General features: G+C 39.3%; 1 protein-coding gene across 1 annotated transcript; it reads left to right on the forward strand.

Annotated features, from left to right (window-relative positions):
- Nucleotides 1–678: 678 nt before the first annotated feature.
- Nucleotides 679–20,444, forward strand: WDR1 (WD repeat domain 1). The gene is made up of 15 exons (XM_035324789.1): nucleotides 679–897; nucleotides 1,055–1,176; nucleotides 4,750–4,840; nucleotides 7,496–7,643; nucleotides 9,015–9,195; nucleotides 11,012–11,089; nucleotides 11,800–11,880; nucleotides 11,999–12,232; nucleotides 13,065–13,152; nucleotides 14,411–14,567; nucleotides 15,228–15,315; nucleotides 16,744–16,854; nucleotides 17,314–17,487; nucleotides 18,628–18,772; nucleotides 19,083–20,444. The coding sequence occupies exons 1-15, from the start codon at nucleotides 882–884 to the stop codon at nucleotides 19,190–19,192; spliced, it is 1,824 nt and encodes a 607-aa protein (XP_035180680.1). The 5' UTR covers nucleotides 679–881; the 3' UTR covers nucleotides 19,193–20,444.
- The last annotated feature ends 2,191 nt before the right edge of the window (nucleotides 20,445–22,635 follow it).

The following is a 22,635-nucleotide window of genomic DNA, read 5'->3' on the forward strand; positions in this document are numbered from 1 at the left end:
GGCAGGACTGATATTTGACGATATACCGACTGCATGCAGGACGTGGCTTCTTAACACTGCCACAAAAGGAAACCAAGGGCCAGACACCTTCACAGCCCGTGTAGCAGGAGGTAACCGCAGCCGGCTCCATCCCTACCCACCACCATGGCGGTTTCCAAACCCAAAGGAAGGCTCTGCCCTCAGAATAACTTCAGACCAACACCTGGTGTGCCCTCAGTGGCTGTTACTGGGACAAATACCCCCCAGGTGCTACGTGTAACACACACCAAGAGCCAGAGGCCCATGCGGCACTGCGAGGGGAGCCGGTGACAAGAAGATGGGAGAAGGGTGAAGGCCCTGGCGAGGGGGACTCCCCCCTCCATGCTCCCCCCCAACCTCCCTCTCCTCACAGCTCCACTTCCCGCCAGCCACCCGCCGTCCCCATGGCAACGCCAGCAACCGCCCTCACAGGTCCCCCCTGTATGGCTTCACCACCGCTCCTGCGCATGCGCCACGCAGGAGCATTGGGTGGAGCAGCTCAGCCCGCGCACGCGCAACGCGCCAGGTGACGCCCAAACCCGAAACCGGGCACCGCCGCCGCGTGGCGCCCCGCAGCTCCCAAGCGCCGGGGCGGGCTCGTGCCCGGGCGAGCCGACGGCATTTCCGGGGGAGGGCGGGAGGGAGCGGCGCGAGCAGAGTTGACTATATATGGTCACAGGCAGCGGCGGGCGGCGCGCGGCGCGGCCGCTTCCTGGTTCGGGCCGCGGCGCTGAGGCGGCGGCGGCGGGCGGGTGAGGAGCAGAGCGGGAGGCGAGCGGCCGCCGGTCTGCCCGCCTGCGCCTCCTTCCCTCCCTGCCTTCTTTCCCGTCCTTCCCAGCGCCTCCGGCCGTGAGCGGGCGAAGATGCCGTACGAGATCAGTAAGCCCCCGGCGAGGCGGAGGAGGGAGGGTGGGGGGCACCGGGGGACCGCCAGCAGCAACAAGTGACCGCGCCTTCTCTCCCCCACCCGACTTCTCTCTCTCTCTCTCTTTTTTTTTTTTTTTTTTTTTTTTTTTTTTTTTCCCCCCCCTCTCAGAGAAAGTGTTCGCCAGCCTCCCGCAGGTTGAACGAGGCGTTTCCAAAATCCTCGGAGGTGATCCTAAGGGCAACAATTTTCTCTATACCAACGGAAAATGCGTCGTCATCAGGAACGCCGATGTAACGTATCCCGCTTTATTTCGCTCCTTGCCCTAGCCCCGCTCGCTAACTTTGGTTTTCCTTCCCAGCCCCTCTCCTGTAGCAGCCCGGGCTTCCTTCACGCTTAATTATCGCAATTGAGGTCGCGGCTCCGTGATCCGGCTGTAGGGGGATAGGAAGGGCGCATGACTCAGGCGTGCAGCCGTGGGCAGCACCTACCAAATCTGCAAAAAATCATTTTTTCATCCTGTTCTTTGCATGGAATTTGTAGAGCAGAGACCGGTATGTTCTGGTTAGCCCTGTTTATATCCTTATATACCACTGTTAGGGAGTTGAGAGTTTTATTTGCCTAATAAATGAAGTCTTCCTTATTTCCTGTATTGGGCCTTTTACTAGTAAAAGAAGCATGCAAGTACTTGCAAACAACTGTCTTTAAGTCCATTATTCTGTAGCTTTTTTTTCCCCACCCTGTGAACACTCCAGGAATCAAACCAGTTGTCAGGTGTTCGACTGTGGCAAGCTACACCTCAAGCTTTTGCCGTGGTCACTGGGAATTTTTCTCATCATTTGAATATTAGAATACCCCAGTTAATGTTTTCACTGGTGTCATTTTTTTGTTTTTACTTCGGTGGTAACTAGAGCAATGTTAGATGAGTTATTTAAATGATTTCAAAGATGGCATCCCTTAGAGAAGTATGGAGGAAGTGTTACACATCCAGGCTATTGTCTTGCTATTGGTTTTCAGAAATTATTCTTTACTTCAAAGTAAATGTTTGCTCTTTAGAAAAATCAAACTCTCCCTTAGATTTAATTTATTCTCTTACTGTAAACTTGGCTTGCAATGGGGAGGACTGCAAGGGGACAGATCCTACCTCTGGGATTTCTAGGTCTCCACAATAGCGTATTTGTTGATGTTTGCTTCTATAAACTGGATTTTTTTTGAGATATTTTCCTGATTCATCTCATCACTCCCACTGTATTCAGATGTTTCTTCGCCATCATGTCATAACACAGAAATGCTAGTAAACACCTAATTCTTTGCAAACTTTCTGCGTGGTAACAGTTTAAGTTCATTCACTGAAAAACAAAACCATAGTTGTAATCTGATTTTAATGTCTCAGTATTTATCCTATAGTAATGGTGCTTCACTCTTGGTGTCAAGAGAAGTTCAATTTTCTGAAACCAGAACCCCCAGTTAAACACTATAATGGCATAGAGTGCAATGAGAGAAGAGAGAAAAGCCACTCTGCTTACATTACAGTTCTTGCCCAAGATATGGATTGTGACCTCCCTTGCACTGTCATTAGTGCTTCTCTGACCCTATTTTGGGGAGTTGAATTGGAAGAAAACAATTTCCTTTTAGCTTTTTGAATTAGCTCACTGAAGGTTTCACTGGTGCAAATGTTAGTCCCAGCGTGAGACAGAATGTAGAGCATGTTGCAAAGTCTGAGCACAAAAGCGGGGTGGGATTCTGGGAATTCTAATTTAGACTGTTTGAACTCTCAAGGGGTATTGAGAATGGAAGTCATAAACCCTTAAGTTTTATGTTATTTATGCTGGCATGCAAATTTACTTGAACTGGCAAGTAGGAAGAACACCCACCTCTAAATCAAGAGCTAATCAGTGGTGATGAATATAGCCTTCAGGGTTAATATGTGAGCATGAGCTGGAAGACGTTCTTTAACAAGAAAAAGTCCTGGAATGGTGCTGAAGAAGCTCTCAGATACAGAAAGACTAGTGATATTTGTAAGGTTTCATACTTCATAAATAATTTATATTGTCTTCATGGGTCCAAGCCTACTTTGAAGCTTGGAACTTTAACTGCTTGGTTTCATATGTGGCTCTGGTTTCAGTGTTCAAAATAAGCCACATCAGCTCTCTCTTCTTGTTGAATCCAGTATTAGATACTGTATTTCTCCTAGCTAACAAACTTATCCTAAAACCTCCTTAGAATTGTTTTTTTTTTTTCCCTTTTCTTCCTGGTATGAAAGACACATGAGATTTTAAAAAAGAAATCAAACAGGATTTAAAATGGCATTTCTGACTTAACTACCTGGTATCCTGAATTTATTGACTGTATCTTAAATTTGGGAATTTGATCTTAATAGTGCATTTCACCCTCTAAGTCAGTCTGTAAGTTCAGTCTCTCATCCACTTAGGCCCCTGGACTTTCAGAGTGTTGCTGTAAAACAGAAGCCACTTCTGTATGCCATTACTAACAGACTGTGGGGTTGTTTTGAGCTCCTTAAACTCGGAGATGGTGCAGCTATAGCATAGGGAAAACATTACTGTGTATTGCTTAGCTAAAATCCCAGTTGCACACAAAATGGAGAATGACATGAGGATGCTGCAAATGCAGGCAATTGTGACTGAAGTAAGGCTATAATGCACTCAAGCAATGTAAAAGCAGGAATGAAAAAGCTGCTGCTTGCATGAGTAAGCTATATTTTGTCTCATGAGATGTAGCAGTACTGCAACAGCAAGAACTTGTGCAAGCAAGAGACTGTCTGCTTTCTAGCACAGAGCAGGTGCTTTAGTTTTTCCTGATTGGACAGCTGAATCATGCCACAACATCAGGTGGTTCTCTGGTTTGGTTGGATAAATCTGTATTTATTACAGCAGCTAAAATGGACTTTTGTTTTGACCATAGGAATAATGTTTCTGGAGCTGGAAGATGGCTGTTAACTGCCAGTAAAAGACTGCTCTAAGGAGTAGTGCATTGCATTGTAGCTTAAGCAGTGAGCCTGGGAGATGTGCAGAATGGCTGTTTTGTTTATGCAGTTAATTTGAGAGCAGGCATTGGAAGAATTTTTGTCTAGATGTTATCCTTTGATTGGTGTGGCACCTCAGTAGTGTAACACCACTGATCTGAGACAGTCAGTTTTATCCAACCTGAGCCTCTGAAAGCTTTTAAGACCAAAAAGATAAAATTGTGATGGAAGGGCAGTGAATTTCTTCTAGAATTCAAGTACAGCTGTTGCTAATAGGGAAGACGTCCTGTGCTAGTCTTGTAGCTTTTAAACCAGATTTCTATTGGCAAGAATGAGTAAGCCTTGCACAGCTCACTGGTTACTGAGTAATCCAGAGTGTGTGTACTGATGAGTAATGGCCATGCAGTATGGTTAACCATCTGCTGAACCTTCATACTCCACTATAGTACAACTTCTGGGTGTGTTCTGAAGCACAGCTCATGTTTAGTGGTTTTCCTAGAGAGCTGTCTTACCTGGCCAGCCTCATAAAAAGGACATCTAGTGCTTGGCATGCTACTTTGGAGAGGATTTTTCTACTTTTCAGCAGATACTGAAAAGAGGAGAGGGTTGCTAGTGTTGGCTGTCAGAGGAAATACTTTAACTGTGGCAGTTGTTAGAAATTAGCATATGATGTTTCAGTCATAACTGGACAGTAATTTTCTGCAGTGTGCTCTGCAGTTTTCTTCTCAGTTGTAGACTGTATCTTGATTTAAAGGACAAATTGGAAGAAAGAGTGAGAGGAGTACAGGGAGGAATTATAAGTTTTATCATGGAATTTCTGATTTTTACTGCCGTGAAAACCAGGAAATACTACTTAGTAACATTTTTTTTTCCTTTAAATTAGAATCCTGCAATTGCTGACATCTATACCGAGCATGCCCACCAGGTTGTAGTTGCCAAGTATGCCCCCAGTGGATTCTACATAGCGTCTGGAGGTAAGGTATTGATGTGCATGCTGGATGGGCTATGGGGGCAGAGCTGTTACAGTGCTTGGCACAAAACTTATTGGCACAACAGAGGAGTTAACCTTTAAATGTATGTCCAAACTACATGCATCCGATGTGACATGCTGCAATGACAGTATGTGAGGGAGGAAGGAAGGACTTGTGTAGTTGTTCCTCTACCCTCTTTCTAAAGCATTGAGTTCTGTTTCCTGCTTGGTCTTTTTAAAATTGGTGCTTATATCAGAAGGAACCCAGAAATCAACTTTACAAAGTATAAAGTTAAAGAGAATAAAGCTTGGTGTAATAAATGTTTGTACATAGAGCAGAATGAAAAGTTATTTCTGAAATATGGGGCTACTGTTTCTTCTCATTAATATACTTAAATATTTCAGGGGTGAGGGAGGGATTCTAGAAGAGTATACTCATTTTGTTTCCATAGCCCCTTTTTTCCCCCAACAGAACTTGGCAAGATTTAGCAGTTTTCTTACAGTTGTAACACAAACTAAAAAAGGCTTTCACTGGTAAGTTAACAGGGAAAGTGACAGATTCTCAACTTCTGTGAAATATATATATATAGGTGAATGAATATCTGAGAATGGGCAACATGAATTTCCTTCTATGTGAATTTTCTGGATTATTAGCAAAAATGGCTGCAGGTTTTGATGCTTTACAAACAGAACTAAACAAACCCGTATTAACAGCAGCTAGGTTCAAATAATCCTTTTTTTCAGGAGGACTGGTGACAGTTGAAGAATATCAACTTGCAACATCCACTTCTTGGAAAGAATTGCAATCAATTCGTATATTTTTAAAAAATGCCATTGTCAATGAAAAACACTTGAGAAGCAACTAGTGGACCCAAAAAAAGCAAAACATCCTGATTTTTTTTTTTAATAATAGATCAGTTACTGTTGCTGAAAATAAGCATTCTGAATATGTACCCCTTAGGGAATCTAGATTTGTTTACACAAGTCATAGTAGTTTGTGAATTTCTCATCAGTTTTATGGGTAGAGCACTTTTTTGAATTTGTAAAATATCTGTCCTTTCCTGCATATCCAAAAGCTGTATTAGAAAATGTATCTTCTGAATACCGGGGAGCTTTAAGAACATGGATAATAGTCTTAGGTTTTGTATTTTTGTTGCTGTTCCTTTTCCCCCCTCCTTGTCTGAAGGAAACGAAAGCCAGGATTTTCTTGGCTCAGTCTTGTGTGTGGACCATATGTCAAACTGAGTACCTTCTTAAAATCTAGCTTGTATTCTTTATTCTACCAAAGTGTTGTAGGTTTGTGCTGTACTTAACCCTTAGGGTAACCATTTATTTTGCTCTTGTGACATAGTAGATTCAGTCCTCTGTAAAATAAGTTATGTATGCATAGCCTGATACGAAAATGTCTTTCATTCCTGATCAGTGTAAGGAAGCTTCCTGCTTCTAGAGGAATTACTCATTTGGCTTTTTTTTTCAGTAGCTGTTTGTCCTACCCCAGTAAACAAGCTTAGGCTACAATATTTCCTTTAAAAACTGTCTTCTGTATATCACTGATTTTGAAGTTTGAACTTGAATTCCCTTACAAAAGCATCCTCTGTGTAAGATGAGGGGTTCTGAATCTGTCCTTCTAGCAGAAGTAGAGGTGATGAGTCAATGGGCAGGTCCCAAAGATACAGGAATGCTGTATGTCCATGCTATAGAGATGCACTGATACTCAAAAGAGTTCTGCTGTGGTAGAAGATATGCTGTTAACATGTAGTTTATTCTAAAAAGTGGCTTTTATGAAGGGCTCAATACGCACAATCTACTGTGTGGGTTTTGTTACAGATATGTAAACCTGTGTATGCATAGAACAATTCTGCTGGTTGCAGGGTTGCACCACGGTAATTGCTTCTAAATGGAAGAAAGCTCTGGTTTTGTGCATTACTTAGAGGAAATAATGACCAAGACAGCTGGCATTACGTTGTCCTGGATTGTTAGGACCTGTTACATCTGCTGCATGTGTCATTAACTTTTTTGATATTCTGTGGGATTTCTTTATAATAATCTAGAAACTGCATGTGAATACCAGCACAAATAAATGTGTACATGCTTTTGTATTGAAAAGGCATGCTGATGTGTGCATGAATAGAGCTTTATGGGTAGAGGCCACTTTCTACCTCTAAATATATATACCTTGTATTTACATGCAAAACAGGTTTGCTGCAAAGGTGCAAAAAAGCTGAAGTGTGAATTTTAGTGCAACATCTATTGTCTACCAGCTTTCTTTTTTATTGTAGTGTAGGGTGGCTTACTTTCTGAAATAGCATGTGTAAGCCATCTTGGTTGGTGGAGGACTTTTATTTTTTTGGTAACACATATGTAACATGCAAATGCCTACATTCTCTTTACTATGCGATTTTTCTCAAAAGTTCTTTACATGCATTGTATTTATTGCAGCATGTCTGGAGCCTTAATATCTGGTTAAAAACATACATCAGTGAAACAGATGTAGTCTTCACCATTCTTAAATCAAGTGATCTGTGGTCATTGCAATAGGAAAAGATAGGTCCCTAGTACCAATGTTCAGTGTAGCTGAAAATTTGTATCCTGGCAGATTGAGTCGTGTGACTGAGTCATGCTGGAACAACAATAGTTATATTCTGCTTTATTATGGCAGATGTTTCTGGAAAGCTAAGAATCTGGGATACTACACAGAAAGAACACTTACTGAAGTATGAGTATCAGCCATTTGCAGGAAAAATCAAGGACCTTGCCTGGACTGAAGACAGCAAGAGAATTGCAGTGGTCGGAGAGGGAAGGGAAAAGTAAGTAACTTTTTTTGTGTGTGTCTGTGTATTTATGCATATTTATTTGTGTAAATCTCTAATCTAGCAAAGCAGGTTCTTTGCAGGAAACTTTCCTTCTTCAGAGGAAGGAAATCGTGGCTTGTTCCCTCTTTAGACTTCAAAATGTCCTGTTCTGCAGCAGAATTCTTTATGCAGTATTTGACAGCTGTATAGCTACTTGGAAAATACAGCTCTGTTACAATTGCTTAGTTTAAATTGTGTGGGTTTGCTTATTTTTTTAAGGGTAATGTTATATTAAATATCTGTTCAGTGTGACTCTTTGGGGATTTCTTTGTCTGATTCTGATAAAGTAGGAAAGAAAAGCCACGATTAGATTCTCTCCCTCTTCTTTAACCCCTTTCAAATTGAGGATATGACTTAATAAGACTATAAAGAAAGAAGACTTTGTATCTGAATTTTTCTCACCCAGCAACACTCCCATACTTTTAGCTATTACTATGTTGATTAAAATTGCAACTGGTTGTCCTTGTCTGACTAAATAAGGTGTCTGTTTCAGTCAGGTTTGTGTCCTTCCTTTAATGTTTAAAGACTGGCAAGACTGAGTAGTCTCATACCTCGATGTCTGAAAAATATAGTGTGGTCCTGTTCCCCACCTCCTGCACCATCTTTAAATACCATCATGTACTATGTCCTGATATTGGAGAGATGTTCTTTGTTCCTGTCAGTCCCTTCACCCCTACCTGCCCCTTGGTAGATACTGTAGAAATTTTGTTCTTGTACGTTAAGAAACTGGACTGTTTCATATTAGGTGTCTAGAATTAAGCTGAAGTTATTCTACAGAGCCCATTTTTAATAGCAATTTTCTGATAGTTTATTGCCATTGTACTGACTATACTGATTTAAAAAAACATAATTTGAAATAAGAAATGGCAAAAATGCTATTATAATAATTCTTTATATCTTTAAGTAATTGTTGTAAAAGTGGTGGTACCCAATCTGGGCTAAATTGTCAGATAATTAATCTGATGCTATTGTTATCTTAGCTCTCTGAGTTCTGTGTAGTGACTAGGTAGTTGGCAAAACTTAGTGCTTTCTTTTATAAACCAGTAGAATTGCTGAAGAATGTCTTCTGGATTTCTGAATTTTAGAAGCTCTGTATGTTAAAAAAAAAAAAGTTTGACCTTTTCAGCTAATGTCTCCTATTAAAGTCTAGGTTCTATCTCCAGCAAGATTTTAAATATCCTTAAGGGGCTGTGATGTGGTTTCATGAGATTAATGAGATGACCTAATTTCTTTGAGTGCACTCGAATCTGCTGTTTGCAGATGATCAAGGAATTAATCTAAATGTAACCTTTATGAATTGTACTTAATGTGTGCTTCTCTAACTAGATTTGGAGCAGTGTTCCTGTGGGATAGCGGCTCTTCTGTTGGTGAGATCACTGGACACAACAAAGTGATCAACAGCGTGGACATAAAACAAACAAGACCTTATCGTCTAGCAACTGGCAGTGATGACAACTGTGCTGCTTTCTTTGAGGGACCTCCATTCAAGTTCAAGTTTACACTAAGTGTGAGTTTTATGTTTAGTTGTGGTTATATTAAACTGTGTACCAAATTAACTGAAAGCTTTCCAACAGTTTGTCACAGCTAATTTTAATAAGTTCTTAATTCCCCCTTTTGAGCCGCAGTTGGTGTTGTGTCTGTCTTAAAGCCATGTTTCCATATAACCGAAGGCTTGACTCAAGCCTACAAAGCCAAAACAAATCATTGGTTAAGAAGAAAACCTGAAGCATTTAAAATGAATTTCGGCTTTACATCCTCTTTCATAGCATAAGCAGTAGGAATTCTCATCAGCGATTATGGTGCTCCATGAGCTCTTCCTGACAGAACTGCATAGTCTTTCTTAAGACGCCAAGGTGCTTGATTCAAGAAATGTGGTTGTGTGAGTGGAATTTCCCAATCTGTTCAAGAATGCTCAAATCTGAAATGCCAAGGCAGCTTTGAAAGGGTGAGAGGAGGTGTTTTGAAATGTAACTAACCACAGAAAATACACACCCAATACTTGTAGAAATCAATTTTCTGTTTTTACATTCTTGACTACTTTTTTATTGTACTAATTGAAATCTTATAACTGAAATGAAACCTGGAACTACCACATTTAAGACATAGTTACTTGAGGCAAAAAAAAAGCCAAGAACTTGTGTGGCATCAGGAAAAGCTACAGAACATGTCTTGCCTTAAAAAAAAAAAACACAACAGTATTGCAGAGATACTGGATTTTATTGGACTAGTAAATTCCAAATATTTAGTGTCTCTTTTTTAAAAAACCTACAGTAGTAGGACTTTTATTTTCACAAGTATGTGCTTTGCGTAAGCTTCATACATTGACTTTAGTAAGGATTCCATTCCAGTTCTAGAAAAGGAATTGTTTTGAGCTCTGCAATCCAATGAAATGATGTAGTTGCCTAATATATTTCTGAACTTAAGTTGATACTTAACATTTTGCTAAGCTGGTTCTTCTGGGGCTGTGAGGTCTGAATTGCTTACCAGTGCTGCTCAGACTGGTATGTGATGGAACCTTCCTTTTAAAGTGATATTTGAGTTGCTGTGTGGGATTCAAGTACAGGCTGTTAAATGGCTTAGACTGAAGCTTGAGATATTTGGGGGTGGGGGGGAGAAGTATTTAATCAAAGAAAGTAGGTTAGAATCTGCCTTTTATAATACTAAAAATAGTCTTCCAAATCTCTTTGCATGGGAGCTGTGGCCTCATTGCAGTGGTTTCCTATTTAACGTGTGCTTTCTAGTTAACATTGTTCGAATAGTCTCCTATTTGTAAATGGCCTATTTGCAGAGCATACATCAGTCTTGCCTGGTTACTTCAGAGCTAGTATGAATGCAGTCTCCCAGAATTAGAGTTCAAATGAAACAATTTATTCTCCATTGCTGTGGGTTTTTTTACAATAATAAGTATAAGATACTCCTCTGTGTGTAAGACTTACTTGGACAATGATATAAGTCAAAACTTAGAGAATGCTGCAGAAGAATTAATTGACTAGAGGACAGGAATCCCATGATTACATATAGGCTTCACTTGAGTTTTTCTTCTTACATCTCACTGATACAGGGCTTACTCATTCACTTAGGATTGTGCAAGTTGTGTGAACTACATCAATATCCAACAGTTTCTTCCCTGGGCTGTTGTTGATCTGCATGATCTTCAGACAGAGGCTTAGTTTGCTCTTGAGAAACTGAATAGCAGTATTCTCTACAGCAGGCATCTCCTACATAACTAATTTATGGCTTGAATGTAAGAACTTTGTTACTGGATTATCTCCTATTTAGATTGGTCTTCTTACCTTGTGTGCTGATTGTTCTCTCTTCTACAGGACCATACGCGGTTTGTGAACTGTGTGAGATTTTCTCCTGATGGGAACAGATTTGCTACAGCTAGTGCAGATGGCCAGGTAAAACACAAGTAAATCTTTCTGTAGTGATTTTAGAATGAGAGGTTTTCTTGTACATTTTCTTATTCCTGCTTTTTCTTATTCTGAGAAACAACTGGCTTAAACTTGCTCTGTCTTCCTATAAAGGTCTAACAGCTGATGTCAGTCTGTTTTCATCTAGCCTTGTCCCTGTTCCATCTCCCTAGCATATTACTTCTCTTGGAGATTCTGGTAGGAATATATCAGACTTGTGTGATATGTACATCCTTGTTATGATCCTGGAAAGTCTGGTTGAAATACTGAACTCATAGATGGTATTGCAGCTTCATGTGGACACCCTGCTGCTAAGGGCAGATTTAATAACATTTACCATAGGCTGTTCCTTCTATGTAGTAGATTTCCATGTTGTAGGCAGATACCCATGACAGCAGCGCTAAGCAGCTGCCATCACAGCAGGAGTTCAAAATGTTACATCTCCAACAATTTCAAATGTCAGGATCCAATGTACAGGGTGGCTTACTGTGCTTATTTAGAATTGTCACTTTATTGATTCAGGCTTAAATATTAAATGCAGGAATACTTGTGCTTCTTCAAAAATCTGCTACTTAAGCTGGGAAGTGTGCTTTGTAACCAGTGAATATGAGCAATGCACGTACCAATGTTTTAGTTCTTTGGTGTTTTTCTCCTGTTACTGCTTCTCCATTTGTGATATGTCTGTGTGCTCTTTTAAGATTTTCATCTATGATGGGAAGACGGGAGAGAAAGTGTGTGCTCTTGGTGGAGGCAAAGCTCATGATGGAGGTATTTATGCTGTAAGTATCACTTCATTTGTGCAAATGATCTGTGCTGTTTCATTACAAAGTTCATGGACTGTGAAGTCTTGCAATAATAAATGCATTTACTATCTTGTGGTGGCGTTTGCTTTTACAGATTAGTTGGAGCCCTGACAGTAGCCAGTTGCTTTCTGCTTCTGGAGATAAAACTGCTAAAATCTGGGATGTTGGTGCTAATTCTGTTGTCAGTACTTTCAACATGGGATCAAATGTGTTGGATCAGCAGCTGGGTTGCTTGTGGCAGAAAGACCACTTACTGACCATCTCCCTCTCTGGCTATATTAATTACCTGGACAAGAACAATCCAAATAAACCTTTACGTGTCATAAAGGTAGGTGGAACTTACATTGTCATACCAGAGTTCCTCTGATAAATGGTTTGGTGATTGAAGTTGTCTAGATGGAATAGTTGAGTGCTGAAAGATGGCTTTGTTAAATGAGCATTGCCAAACAAGCTATATGTGGCTGACTACCCCAGGTCACGTAAATCAAAAAGTTACAATGTTATTTGCAGTGATATTGTGCAAATATACAGACTGATTTGGTTTCAATTAAGGTTATCAAATTTTTCTTTTGTAGTAGCTTTAAGCACTCTTCAGATGAGAGAAGAATACAACATAGATAGAAAACTACCAGTGATGTCTCAGTCAACCAGAGCCACTGTGTTGTGAACAAGGTGACTAGGGTTACTATACAAGTGAGCTTTAATTTTAGGAATTAGAGTTCGCTGACACAGCACTCTCACGGGAACTTACATTTTTACATGAACTAGAAACAGATGTCCCAGATTTTTGCTACTGCTACTATAATTCTGGCAGCTGGTGTGGGTGCACAACCACACTTAATCTTCATCTGAATCGTAAAGTGCTTGAAAAGTAAACTTTGCCTATGAAAAGGCTGTGAAAGTATTTTGGCCTAGCTAGCAGTCTTAAGTAATAGGGGTATTCACAGTGCTTATTGTTTCTCCTCAATGGGTAGTATATGTAAATAGCAATACTGCAGTAGTAAAATGACTTCATTAATTAGTGGTTTGTATTCTGGGTAACCTTTAATGCTTATAAATGTTACTTTCTGAATAACCTCCAGTTCTCAAATAGATTTGAATTTATATATGGATGTTAAAATGAAAAATTGCCCATCAATAATTATTTGTCCTATTCACAGGGTCATAGTAAATCAATTCAGTGTCTTACAGTGCATAAAAATGGTGGAAAGTCCTATATTTACTCTGGCAGTAATGATGGTCATATTAATATCCTTTGATAATGTGATACTTGTTTTAACCTTATAGTCTGAGAGAGCTTGTTAGGGGAAAAAAGCTTCACCAAAGACAAAAATTATCTTTATTGAACACAAGTTAGTTTATATCTGCTGAAGAAACTTATTGTCTTCCCTGTCTTATTTAACTGTTGGCCTTTTAAATTTGCCTGCTAAATACATGCCAGTTCCTAATTGCCAGTTCACACTTCTTTGTGGTAGGTAGATTGTTAGAATGGAGAAGTTAATATACAAATTAGCCTCTTGTAACTTTCTGTATATACTTGATTATACAGGCTAAATATGTATTGCTGCTGCTTGCTGTTATGTGCAGTAAATATGTAGGTTTCAGTATGAGCTGGAAGTCATCTGTTTTGGTTGTTCAGATGTTCAGGCCAAGGAGGATAAACTCTTGTTGATCTCCCTCTGACCTAGTAACAAGCACTTCTTACAGCAGTTCTTCCCACCTGTATTCAGGTGACATATTCTGTGACATACCAATCCTGTTCTTTATTTGATATCCCAAATGTCACTAGGCTTTCTCAGTACTCAAGAGAACTTGTACTTAAGATTCAATTCCAGTCCTGGTTTCTGAAGCAAAATATTGGGAATGCAGTCTGATTCTTAAAGGGCATGGGTAAAAGGTGAGGCTGTGGTGTATTTAGCTAAAAGACTGGCTTTTCTTCAACATTTGAAGCTTACAAATAAAACTGCAGTCCTTTGTCCAGTTTGCCTTGATGCATTAAAATAGCATTGTAAAACCATTGTAAAATAAAGGAGTGACTTCTCAGCAAAGCTCTAGTATAAACTCATCGTTCAAACTGATGTTAACACTTCTGAGGAGGGAAAGCCAATGTTGCAGGACATCTAACTGTAATTCTTCTCAAAAGTATTTTGTGTTCTCAGACCTAATGCTAATTGTTCCAGTACTTATTAGCAATTGTAAGAACTCATTTAGCTTATTACAGAACATCAGAATTTCATTTAACAAATAGTGTGAGGGATATGAAACAATGACACAGGTTTCCTGGAGAAAGTGGGGAGTCTCCATCATTGGAGATGCTCAAAACCTAATTGAATGAGCAGTCTGCTTTTGCTGAACTTGACTTGAGGTTTGGACTAAACAGTCTCTAGGGCCTACTTCTGACCTCAGTTTTTCTTATTACATAAGATAGTTAACTTCTTAAATTGGGATGTTGTTCTATATCTGACTGCACTGGCATCTTCAAATATTCCTTAATTCTGTTGTGTACATTATTGGGATTCTGACACTGGAGAGAATGATGGCTTTTCTGGGAAAGGCCATACAAACCAGGTTTCTAGAATGGCAGTGGATGAAATGGATCAGCTGGTCACCTGCAGTATGGATGATACTGTGCGCTATACTAACCTTAGCAAGAGGGACTACAGGTTAGTTCAACTTATATTTTATTGTAATATTGAAGCCTTTTTTATTTTACAGCAACCATTTTATTGATTTATATGGTATATAATTTTATGCTGCAATTTATTCAGGTTTTAAGTTACCATGGAAACTGTAGAAATGATTGCAGCACCAACCTTGCTTTTTTCTGTGACAAAGGGAAATGCATCCCAGACTTTTCACTTAGTCTCATCCCTTCCACGGGTTAGATAGATAACTGTCTTGTATCAGGTGGCTTACTTAGGGGATGGTGGGAAGGGTGTCAGTTTCTCTATGATTCATTAATACACAGGAATACTGTTAATAAGCTGCTTGTTAGAAGGCTGGGATACAGCTGTTTCTTCATCAAAACTGCAATTGAAGGAAAAAACTTGGCAATTGTATTAAGATCATCTAGTTACATCCAAAATTTATACTCTTGTAACATTGACTTTCACTTACAAGGTATACTACCTGATTAAGATATGTTTACTATTTAGAATGTCAGTAAGGAAACTTTGCAGATTTTAATTTAAAACATTTTATGCATATCTGTGAAGATCAGTATTAGGTGATTATTTTAAAACTGATTATTCAATAATATTAAGTATGGAATATTTCTTCTGTTTTGCCTTCTGGTTTTTCTACCCTACCACACCTTCCTCTAGTGGCCAGGATGCTGTGAAAATGGATGTTCAGCCAAAATGTTTAGCTGTGGGTCCTGGTGGCTATACTGTAGTTTTATGCATTGGACAAGTAAGTATTAACTTATGGACTTGCAAAACAACTGCTCTGTTAATAATGCAGTGTATGGTAACAAGATGGCTTCTAACTTGTTTAGTGTGGGAACATTAGCAAGAGCTTAGGAGAACATGATTAAGCAAGCCCTTGTGATAGCCTTGCCTTTTTTTCTTGTACCAATTCAATGGTCTTGTGTATGGATTTAAACTTCATGTAATTGCTCGTGCATACATCTGAATTCATTATTATCAGTACAGTTTTGTGCTGGAAGGTTGCACAAAGTCTAAGTTGAAATAGGGAGAAAAGAACCCTGTTTACTTGCTGAACTGGAAGCTAAATAGGCACGTCTCACTTGCTGGATATACGTGCACCTGAAATAAATCCTCTCAGGTACTGATTGTGAAGAGATTCTGATTTGCTGTCTTTTTCAGCTTCATTATTCTTGATTTCATTGTCCATATTCATTCTCGTTGGGGGGAAGAGGTGAGGAAGAGAGGGAGGGCAGAAAAGGGCAAAGCAATAATGTTAACTTTATTCTGTCATATAACTCTGGAGTAAGTGCACTTACCTCTATGTACTATGCTGGCCTTACTAACATTTTTGCTAGTACATAGGACTTCTCTGGTTTATCTTTTGAGTGACTTTTTTACTTGATTCCTTTCTAAAGTAGGGATTAAGCAGCATGTTCATGCAAGAATATTAACCTCCAAGTAATGCTTTTGTCTGTTCTATTCAGTGAGGCAGTTCTGGGGAAAAATTGCATCATGCTGTTGCATTTTTTGGCAACTACTCCAACTAATCAATAGAAAAAAAAATGATGTTCATGGCTAGCTCTAATTTGCTTGTCAGCGGTAGTCAGATCACAAAACTCCAGAAGGATTTGTATCATCAAGGCAATCTTGTATCAAAGCCTGCTTAACTTCTCATGTTTTTTTCTTTGTGTGGATACTTGTTCAATGCTTGGGCCTTTCACTAATGTTGTCCAAACCTGTTTCCAATGTGAGTTACAATTCCAGTTGTCTGTTATATAAATCTAGATAGGAGATAGCCCTCAAAATGTAATACTGCAGTATTAATGTGCTGCTAATTTGGTCCTGCATCCCTTCCTTTAATAGTGAACTGGGCAGGGAGTGAGCACGGCTAAAAATACTGCTTTATCCATGTTTCTTTTCTGTTCTGACCAAGTGAGGTAAAGCAGAATATAGTAGAGCATTCCCTGTGCTACCTAATGTAGAAAGCTTAATGTGCTGTACTAGACTAGTTAGTCACCACACACTCCTTTTTTAATTTTTAAAGGAGTGAATCAGTTCCCTTAGGATCAGAATATAGTAAACTTATGAGCAGTTAGAGTGGATTTGTGATTAAGCAACATGGCTTAATCATAGTTGTGTATTGGGTGCTTGGAAGAATTATCTTAATACTTACTGATTTTTCTGTTTGCAGATTGTCTTGATGAAAGATAAGAAAAAATGTTTTGCAATTGATGACCTTGGCTATGAGCCAGAAGCTGTAGCTGTTCACCCAGGAGGAGGTACAGTAGCAGTGGGAGGAACGGTAAGGTTGCAATTCTTACAACTGTACTTCTGTGAATACTTGCACCAGTAACAGAAGCCTTTAACAATAGTATGTCTGTGTTGAGAAGTAGTAGATGGGAAATTGTAACAGCAGCAGTATTGTAATAAGTAACCAATGTGTAATTGGTATTCATGAGGAATGAAAGCCCAGGTTCTTCCACCAGTGACCAATATCTATTTAATATTTCCCATCTTGTCTTCGCTGTCTATAAACTGTTTTTACTCTGTGCAAGCTTAAAGTAGGCGAATTCTTCTGTTCTGTATTCTAGACTTGTTGGACTGTAGCCAGTATAAATGACAGTTCTTTAAACTGTTTCTCAATATAAGCAGTACCAGATGGAATTGGTGAAAACTGTCCAGAAGCTTGGTGAGCCTTCCTGTTTCTACTGTACAGTGATTTTTCTTGTACCTCCCCCTCTTCTCCACTTTTAACTTGCAGGATGGGAATGTCCGTCTGTATTCAATCCAAGGAACCTCTTTGAAAAGTGATGATAAGTCTTTGGAAGCTAAAGGTCCTGTTACTGACCTGGCATATTCTCATGATGGTGCCTTTCTTGCAGTCTGTGATGCAAACAAAGTTGTCACTGTCTTTAGTGTCTCTGATGGCTATGTGGTAAGAAATACTGCATCAGTTTTGTTTAAAAACAAATACTGGCATCTCATGTCTAAATCTGTTGTGGTAGAATGTGTAGCTGATGGGCTGTAGTTGTAAAATCACAACTGTATGTTTGGTGTTTCTGTGACTTTGCCGGACACTTTAGGATAGCATTTCTTCTCACAGCAGCTTATGTGAAGCCATTAGATAGTTAGAATAGGTGAGGAGATGTACAGCATAGGTTGATTACTAGGAAAATGATCAAATCCAGTCTAATAACAAATAAATGGGGTGGAGAAGGGGGAAGGATCAGGTTTCCACAGCCTAGGGATAATTTAATACAAAAGATTACAAAGTATGTAGGTTCTGTATTTGGGTCAGCTGAATCAATAGCATGGGGTTTTCTTGCTTGTTTTTTCAAAACAAAAGTCAGTGAATTGCATGCATGTCAAGTAGAGAATTTGTGTGCATTTCTGTACAACAGATAAGAGTGCAGGCCCAATTTGAGAATTCTGCAGTGCAATAAATTTTAATGAAGTGAATAAAGCAGACTTAGCAATGTAACTTTGCTTGCTCTGTGGCATACAACTTTGTGGTAAGAACTAAACACCGAAAGGGTTATATGGTAGGGCAGGGAATCTTGTGCCAGCCTTCAATCTACTGTCGTTTAACCAAGAGCGAAGTAACAGGCAATTGCTGTTTCTCAGCTGAGTAGCCAATATATTCTTAAAGCATTCTTAAAGCTATTTTTACAGAAACTTACCGAAACCACACTGAAGTAGAAAATTCAGGAAGACGTTCCAGAAAAACACTAACTAAAAATGTAAAGCATTTTTCTTTTGAAAATATCTGAAGGGTTATTTTAAAGGCCTCTACATAAAAAGTAACTTGCTGTATGTGCCCTTTACAGATCCGTGTTTGATAGAAAGCCTTCAAATACTTTACAAAAGGTCTGGATTATTATATACATTTTAGGCCATTTATTTAAACTCTAATCAATAGTAGTCAGCACTTGGCTTAGGATATCCATCTGTACCTTAGATACACATTAAAATTATCATTGTTTATTTTCGTGATGCTATACATTGAAAGCCAGTGACTTCCTGCAGTAGCTGGAACTAATGAAGTGACTCTGTATCCCTGTTAACTTTCAAATAGGAACATAACGTCTTCTATGGACACCATGCAAAAATTGTTTGTATTGCCTGGTCACCAGATAATGAACACTTTGCTTCTGGAGGCATGGATATGATGGTATATGTTTGGACTGTAGGTGATCCAGAGACCAGAGTCAAAATACCAGGTATGTTTGCTTCAAAATCTTTCTTCTGAAAATTGCTAGCCTTAAAATCCAACATGCAGCTTTTTTTTCTAAAACTGCACAGTAAGCAGATAAATTGCTGTGTGTTCCCAAGCTAATTTAGCCTTCTTGTTAATTTCCTCCATATAACTTAGCTGGCTGTTTTAGCTGTGTTCTGTTATGTTCTTTTATTATGTAGTCACAAAATACAGTACCAATATTTAATGCAGCTGAAAATCACTTTTGGAATATGTGCTGAAATTATCTTGTCAGTTGAGCCTTCCTAATTATTTTATTTCTCAATGTCATACAGATGCTCACAGACTACATCATGTAAGTGGCTTGGCATGGTTGGATGAACATACTCTGGTAACAACATCCCATGATGCTTCTGTCAAAGCGTGGTCTATCTCCTACAATTGAAATAAGCCGTCTCTTTGGAAGGACCTAATCAGGGACTAGAACTACTGCAGTGGAACATAGCATTTCTCTTAAAGAATCTGTATTGGCCTCTGGGTCTGCTATCATATCCTCATATCTTTACAGGGTGTTCATATCTGTAATTAAATGTACTTTGAAAGCTTTAGCCAGTAACAGTTTGCACATGAAAAGCACTTAAATTATGTCTGGAGCTTAACCTTTGTGCTGAACATTCCAGAGGCAACAGCCTAGCAAGTTGGCGTGAAAGATTCAGGCGTGAAAGATTCAAACTCAATCACTTGTTCTTTTCTAACCAAGAAACATGAGACTGTACAGCATGAGAGTAATACTTCTCATTTTTTCTAATTACAGAACATTTCTGTACTAACGGTCATAGTAAGAATATTTAGTTGTGATCTGAAACCAATCAAGCTGTGTGCAGCTACTGTATATTGCTTTGCTTCTCTGTACTGCACCAAACTGTTGCCTCAGACTTTCTCCTCCAGATAACAAAATGGGGTACATACATAATAAACTTTTTATGTATTTCATGTCAAAGCTTTGTGGTTTATTTTAGGATGAAAGTGTGGGGTTTTGATGTACTTACTGTTGTGGGTATAATGTTTACAAATTGTGGCAACTTCTTGCTTTGAAAACACACTTGTTACTTTCATGGAGTAAGGATGTCTCTAGTCATTTCTGTGTCAGAAAAATCTGTTTCAAAGATCAAAGATATTTTCTGTTTGAAGGAGGAGAAGCATGTTATTGTTCACAAAAATGCAGTACTGCTACCACCCTTTTTTCAAGTACAGGAATTAAACTAAGTGAAGCATTGTTGTGACTCGAAGTACTTCTTGAGGAGATAGTGTTTGCTAAGTAACTTCTATGCATCTGCATGTACAGAACAGTTGCATGTAAGCTGTTATCTAATGCAAACAGATCATGCTCTTGTGTTTAGTTCCCTTCTCGCACTCTACAGCACGTTTAAGTGATTTGAAGCTAACAGTCCAGCCAGGTTGGAGGAGGGCACTGGTGCAATGTAGTAGGATTTGTTACCATCTCTATTGGCCAAAAGTTGGTGGTATCCAAAACCTTAGAATACTTTTTTAAACTTTCCTCTAAGTCCTTATCACTGTCACCCCTCCAATATTGCTTTGGTTATTAAGCTTTCCTTTGTGTGGATTTGTATGTTGTTTTTCTTATTAGTCATATTTCTAATGATTAATTGTACAGCAAATAAAAATTCTTTCACTGGGCCTTTCACTGATAACTTAGAATGTCAGGTGTATCATATTATAATGATTTTGCAAAGGGGGGACAGAACAAAAAGTGAATGTTTATTTGGTTATATAAGCAAAGCACCTTTTTCCAAGAAACTGCTGACCTTTCTAGAGCTATCTACGTGGAAATAGAGCCTTTACTGTTAGGTTGACTATAAAATGTACATGTGGTAACAGAAGCCAGGGGCTTGGCTGGATAAACTGTGATTATTTCAGCTATCATATCTATATTTCTTTTCTGCATTCCCTTTCCCACAACCATGTTCTGTCTGTGGCATCTTATGACATGATGCTTTACAGGCAAGCTCTCACCCCCTTGACCCCTTTTTTTTTTAAAAAAAAAAAAAGGCAAAAAAGGCGATAGACTGGATGTGGACTGATTTCCACAACCTCACAATTATTTTCTTCAGTAGTAGTGTACAGATGGTAGTGACTGTGAAAGGGATTATGTGAGTTACCTACTCACATATTGAGTATGAAGTTAAGGCTGCTAATAGGAACAGGAATGCAATGAAAAAAAAAAAAAAAAAAAAACACACAGCTCTATTAGAAGGCTAGTTGTGAATTTTTTCTAATGCTAGTTGGAGCCCTGACCAAACGTGGCTTCTCAAGCCTGTTGAAGAGTAAAGGTTTCTGTTTCAAGCATGCATGTGCTTTAATTTCTAGCTGGCAGTTACTTGAAAGCAGGTTTCACTTCACCATTGACTGGCAGCTTGCCTGCTTTACAGTGAAAATGTGGCTTAATTAGGCCAGGGATAGATTTAGAAAACTAACGTGACCAGCAATTCCTCATGAGGCTGTAGTGCATGGATTCTCCCTTCCCCCTTCAACGTTGCCATTTAATCCTGTTTGCCTCTTCCATTTCTGCTGTTTGTACAGAACATTGGCCTTCCAAGAAGTTGGTCTGTGCTCTCAGCCAGAAACTAGCAGCAGCTGTTCTGTGGAATATCATCAGCAAATCCCAAATGACATCTTTAATTGGCAATGGGTAAACAGAAAGGTAAAGGACATCATAAATCATTTGGGCATGGAAGTGTTTAAAGAAAGTTAGACACATGATGAAAATTATGCATAGACTTGCAATGTGTTGTGGCATGGCTGATCTACTAAATGGTTGGGTTTTCTTGTTTGCTTTTATTTTAAACATTAGGGCAACTTTTTGGAGTGAGGGTAACTGCCTGGAAATCTTATTCATGCTATTATTCTTAAGCAAAAAATCAGAGTCATGGGATCCTTCAACCTGGAACTGAATATTTGAAGCTACATTTCTAAGCAGAGAATCCAAGAATTTCTACTGCTGCCCATTTAGTATGCTACTGCAGATACTGTTTCAGGGTTGTGGCACAAGAAAGGATTTGCTGATCGAATCATTTCCCAGTGATAAATTTAGCCGTGGCTATCTCTATGATGAATGTGCACTGAGGAGAAAAGGGTCCCTTCTGTGTGCCCAGGAGTGGGATGACAGTTCAACTGGCCAAAATGAGAACAAGTGGCAAGTTCTCAGATATGCAGGAACTGCTTGGGCTATGAGAGCAAAGTTTCTTGAACAAACTTGGACATGAAGCTAATTAGTGAACGAAAAAGTGCATGTCTTTTGCATACCACAGAAAGTTCATTTGAATTTTTTACTGAGATGAATTAAATCAGTTACACCTATTCATAGCACAGAGGTATTGGTGACAGGGACACTGAAGATCCCCTTCATCTGGTCTAATTTCCTAGAGGAGGTAGGGCTATGAGCAGTAATACATCAGGTCAGCTGTGTCTTATGTTTTGTTTTCCTAGCCAAGTCATAGAAAACATACACCAAGGGAGATTACACAACCTCTTTTGAGTTATCTGCTCCAGTGAAGTTTTTCCCAAAGCCCAACCTGAAATTCCCAAGCCTCATTACATGGTCACTGTCCCTTGTTATGTGTTCTGTAATCAGGCATAAGCTGAACAACATGGCCTTATTACTGCCCCTTGGAAAAGTTTATTGTTACTTCCTGGCCACCAGATGGATGTTCAGTTGTTGGTTGCCGCTCAGAGCCCAGCGTCCATTCTCCCAGACCACATACCTCAGTTTTTAAGTAAAACTGCTGGGGGAGGAGGTATATGAATAAAGAAGTACTGCATTTGCATCCTGATGGTGGAGCACCTAGCTGTCAAGTGTGGTTTGCCTAT

The sequence above is a fragment of the Oxyura jamaicensis genome, chromosome 4 (genome assembly GCF_011077185.1).
Source record: "Oxyura jamaicensis isolate SHBP4307 breed ruddy duck chromosome 4, BPBGC_Ojam_1.0, whole genome shotgun sequence".
Lineage (NCBI taxonomy): Eukaryota > Metazoa > Chordata > Aves > Anseriformes > Anatidae > Oxyura > Oxyura jamaicensis.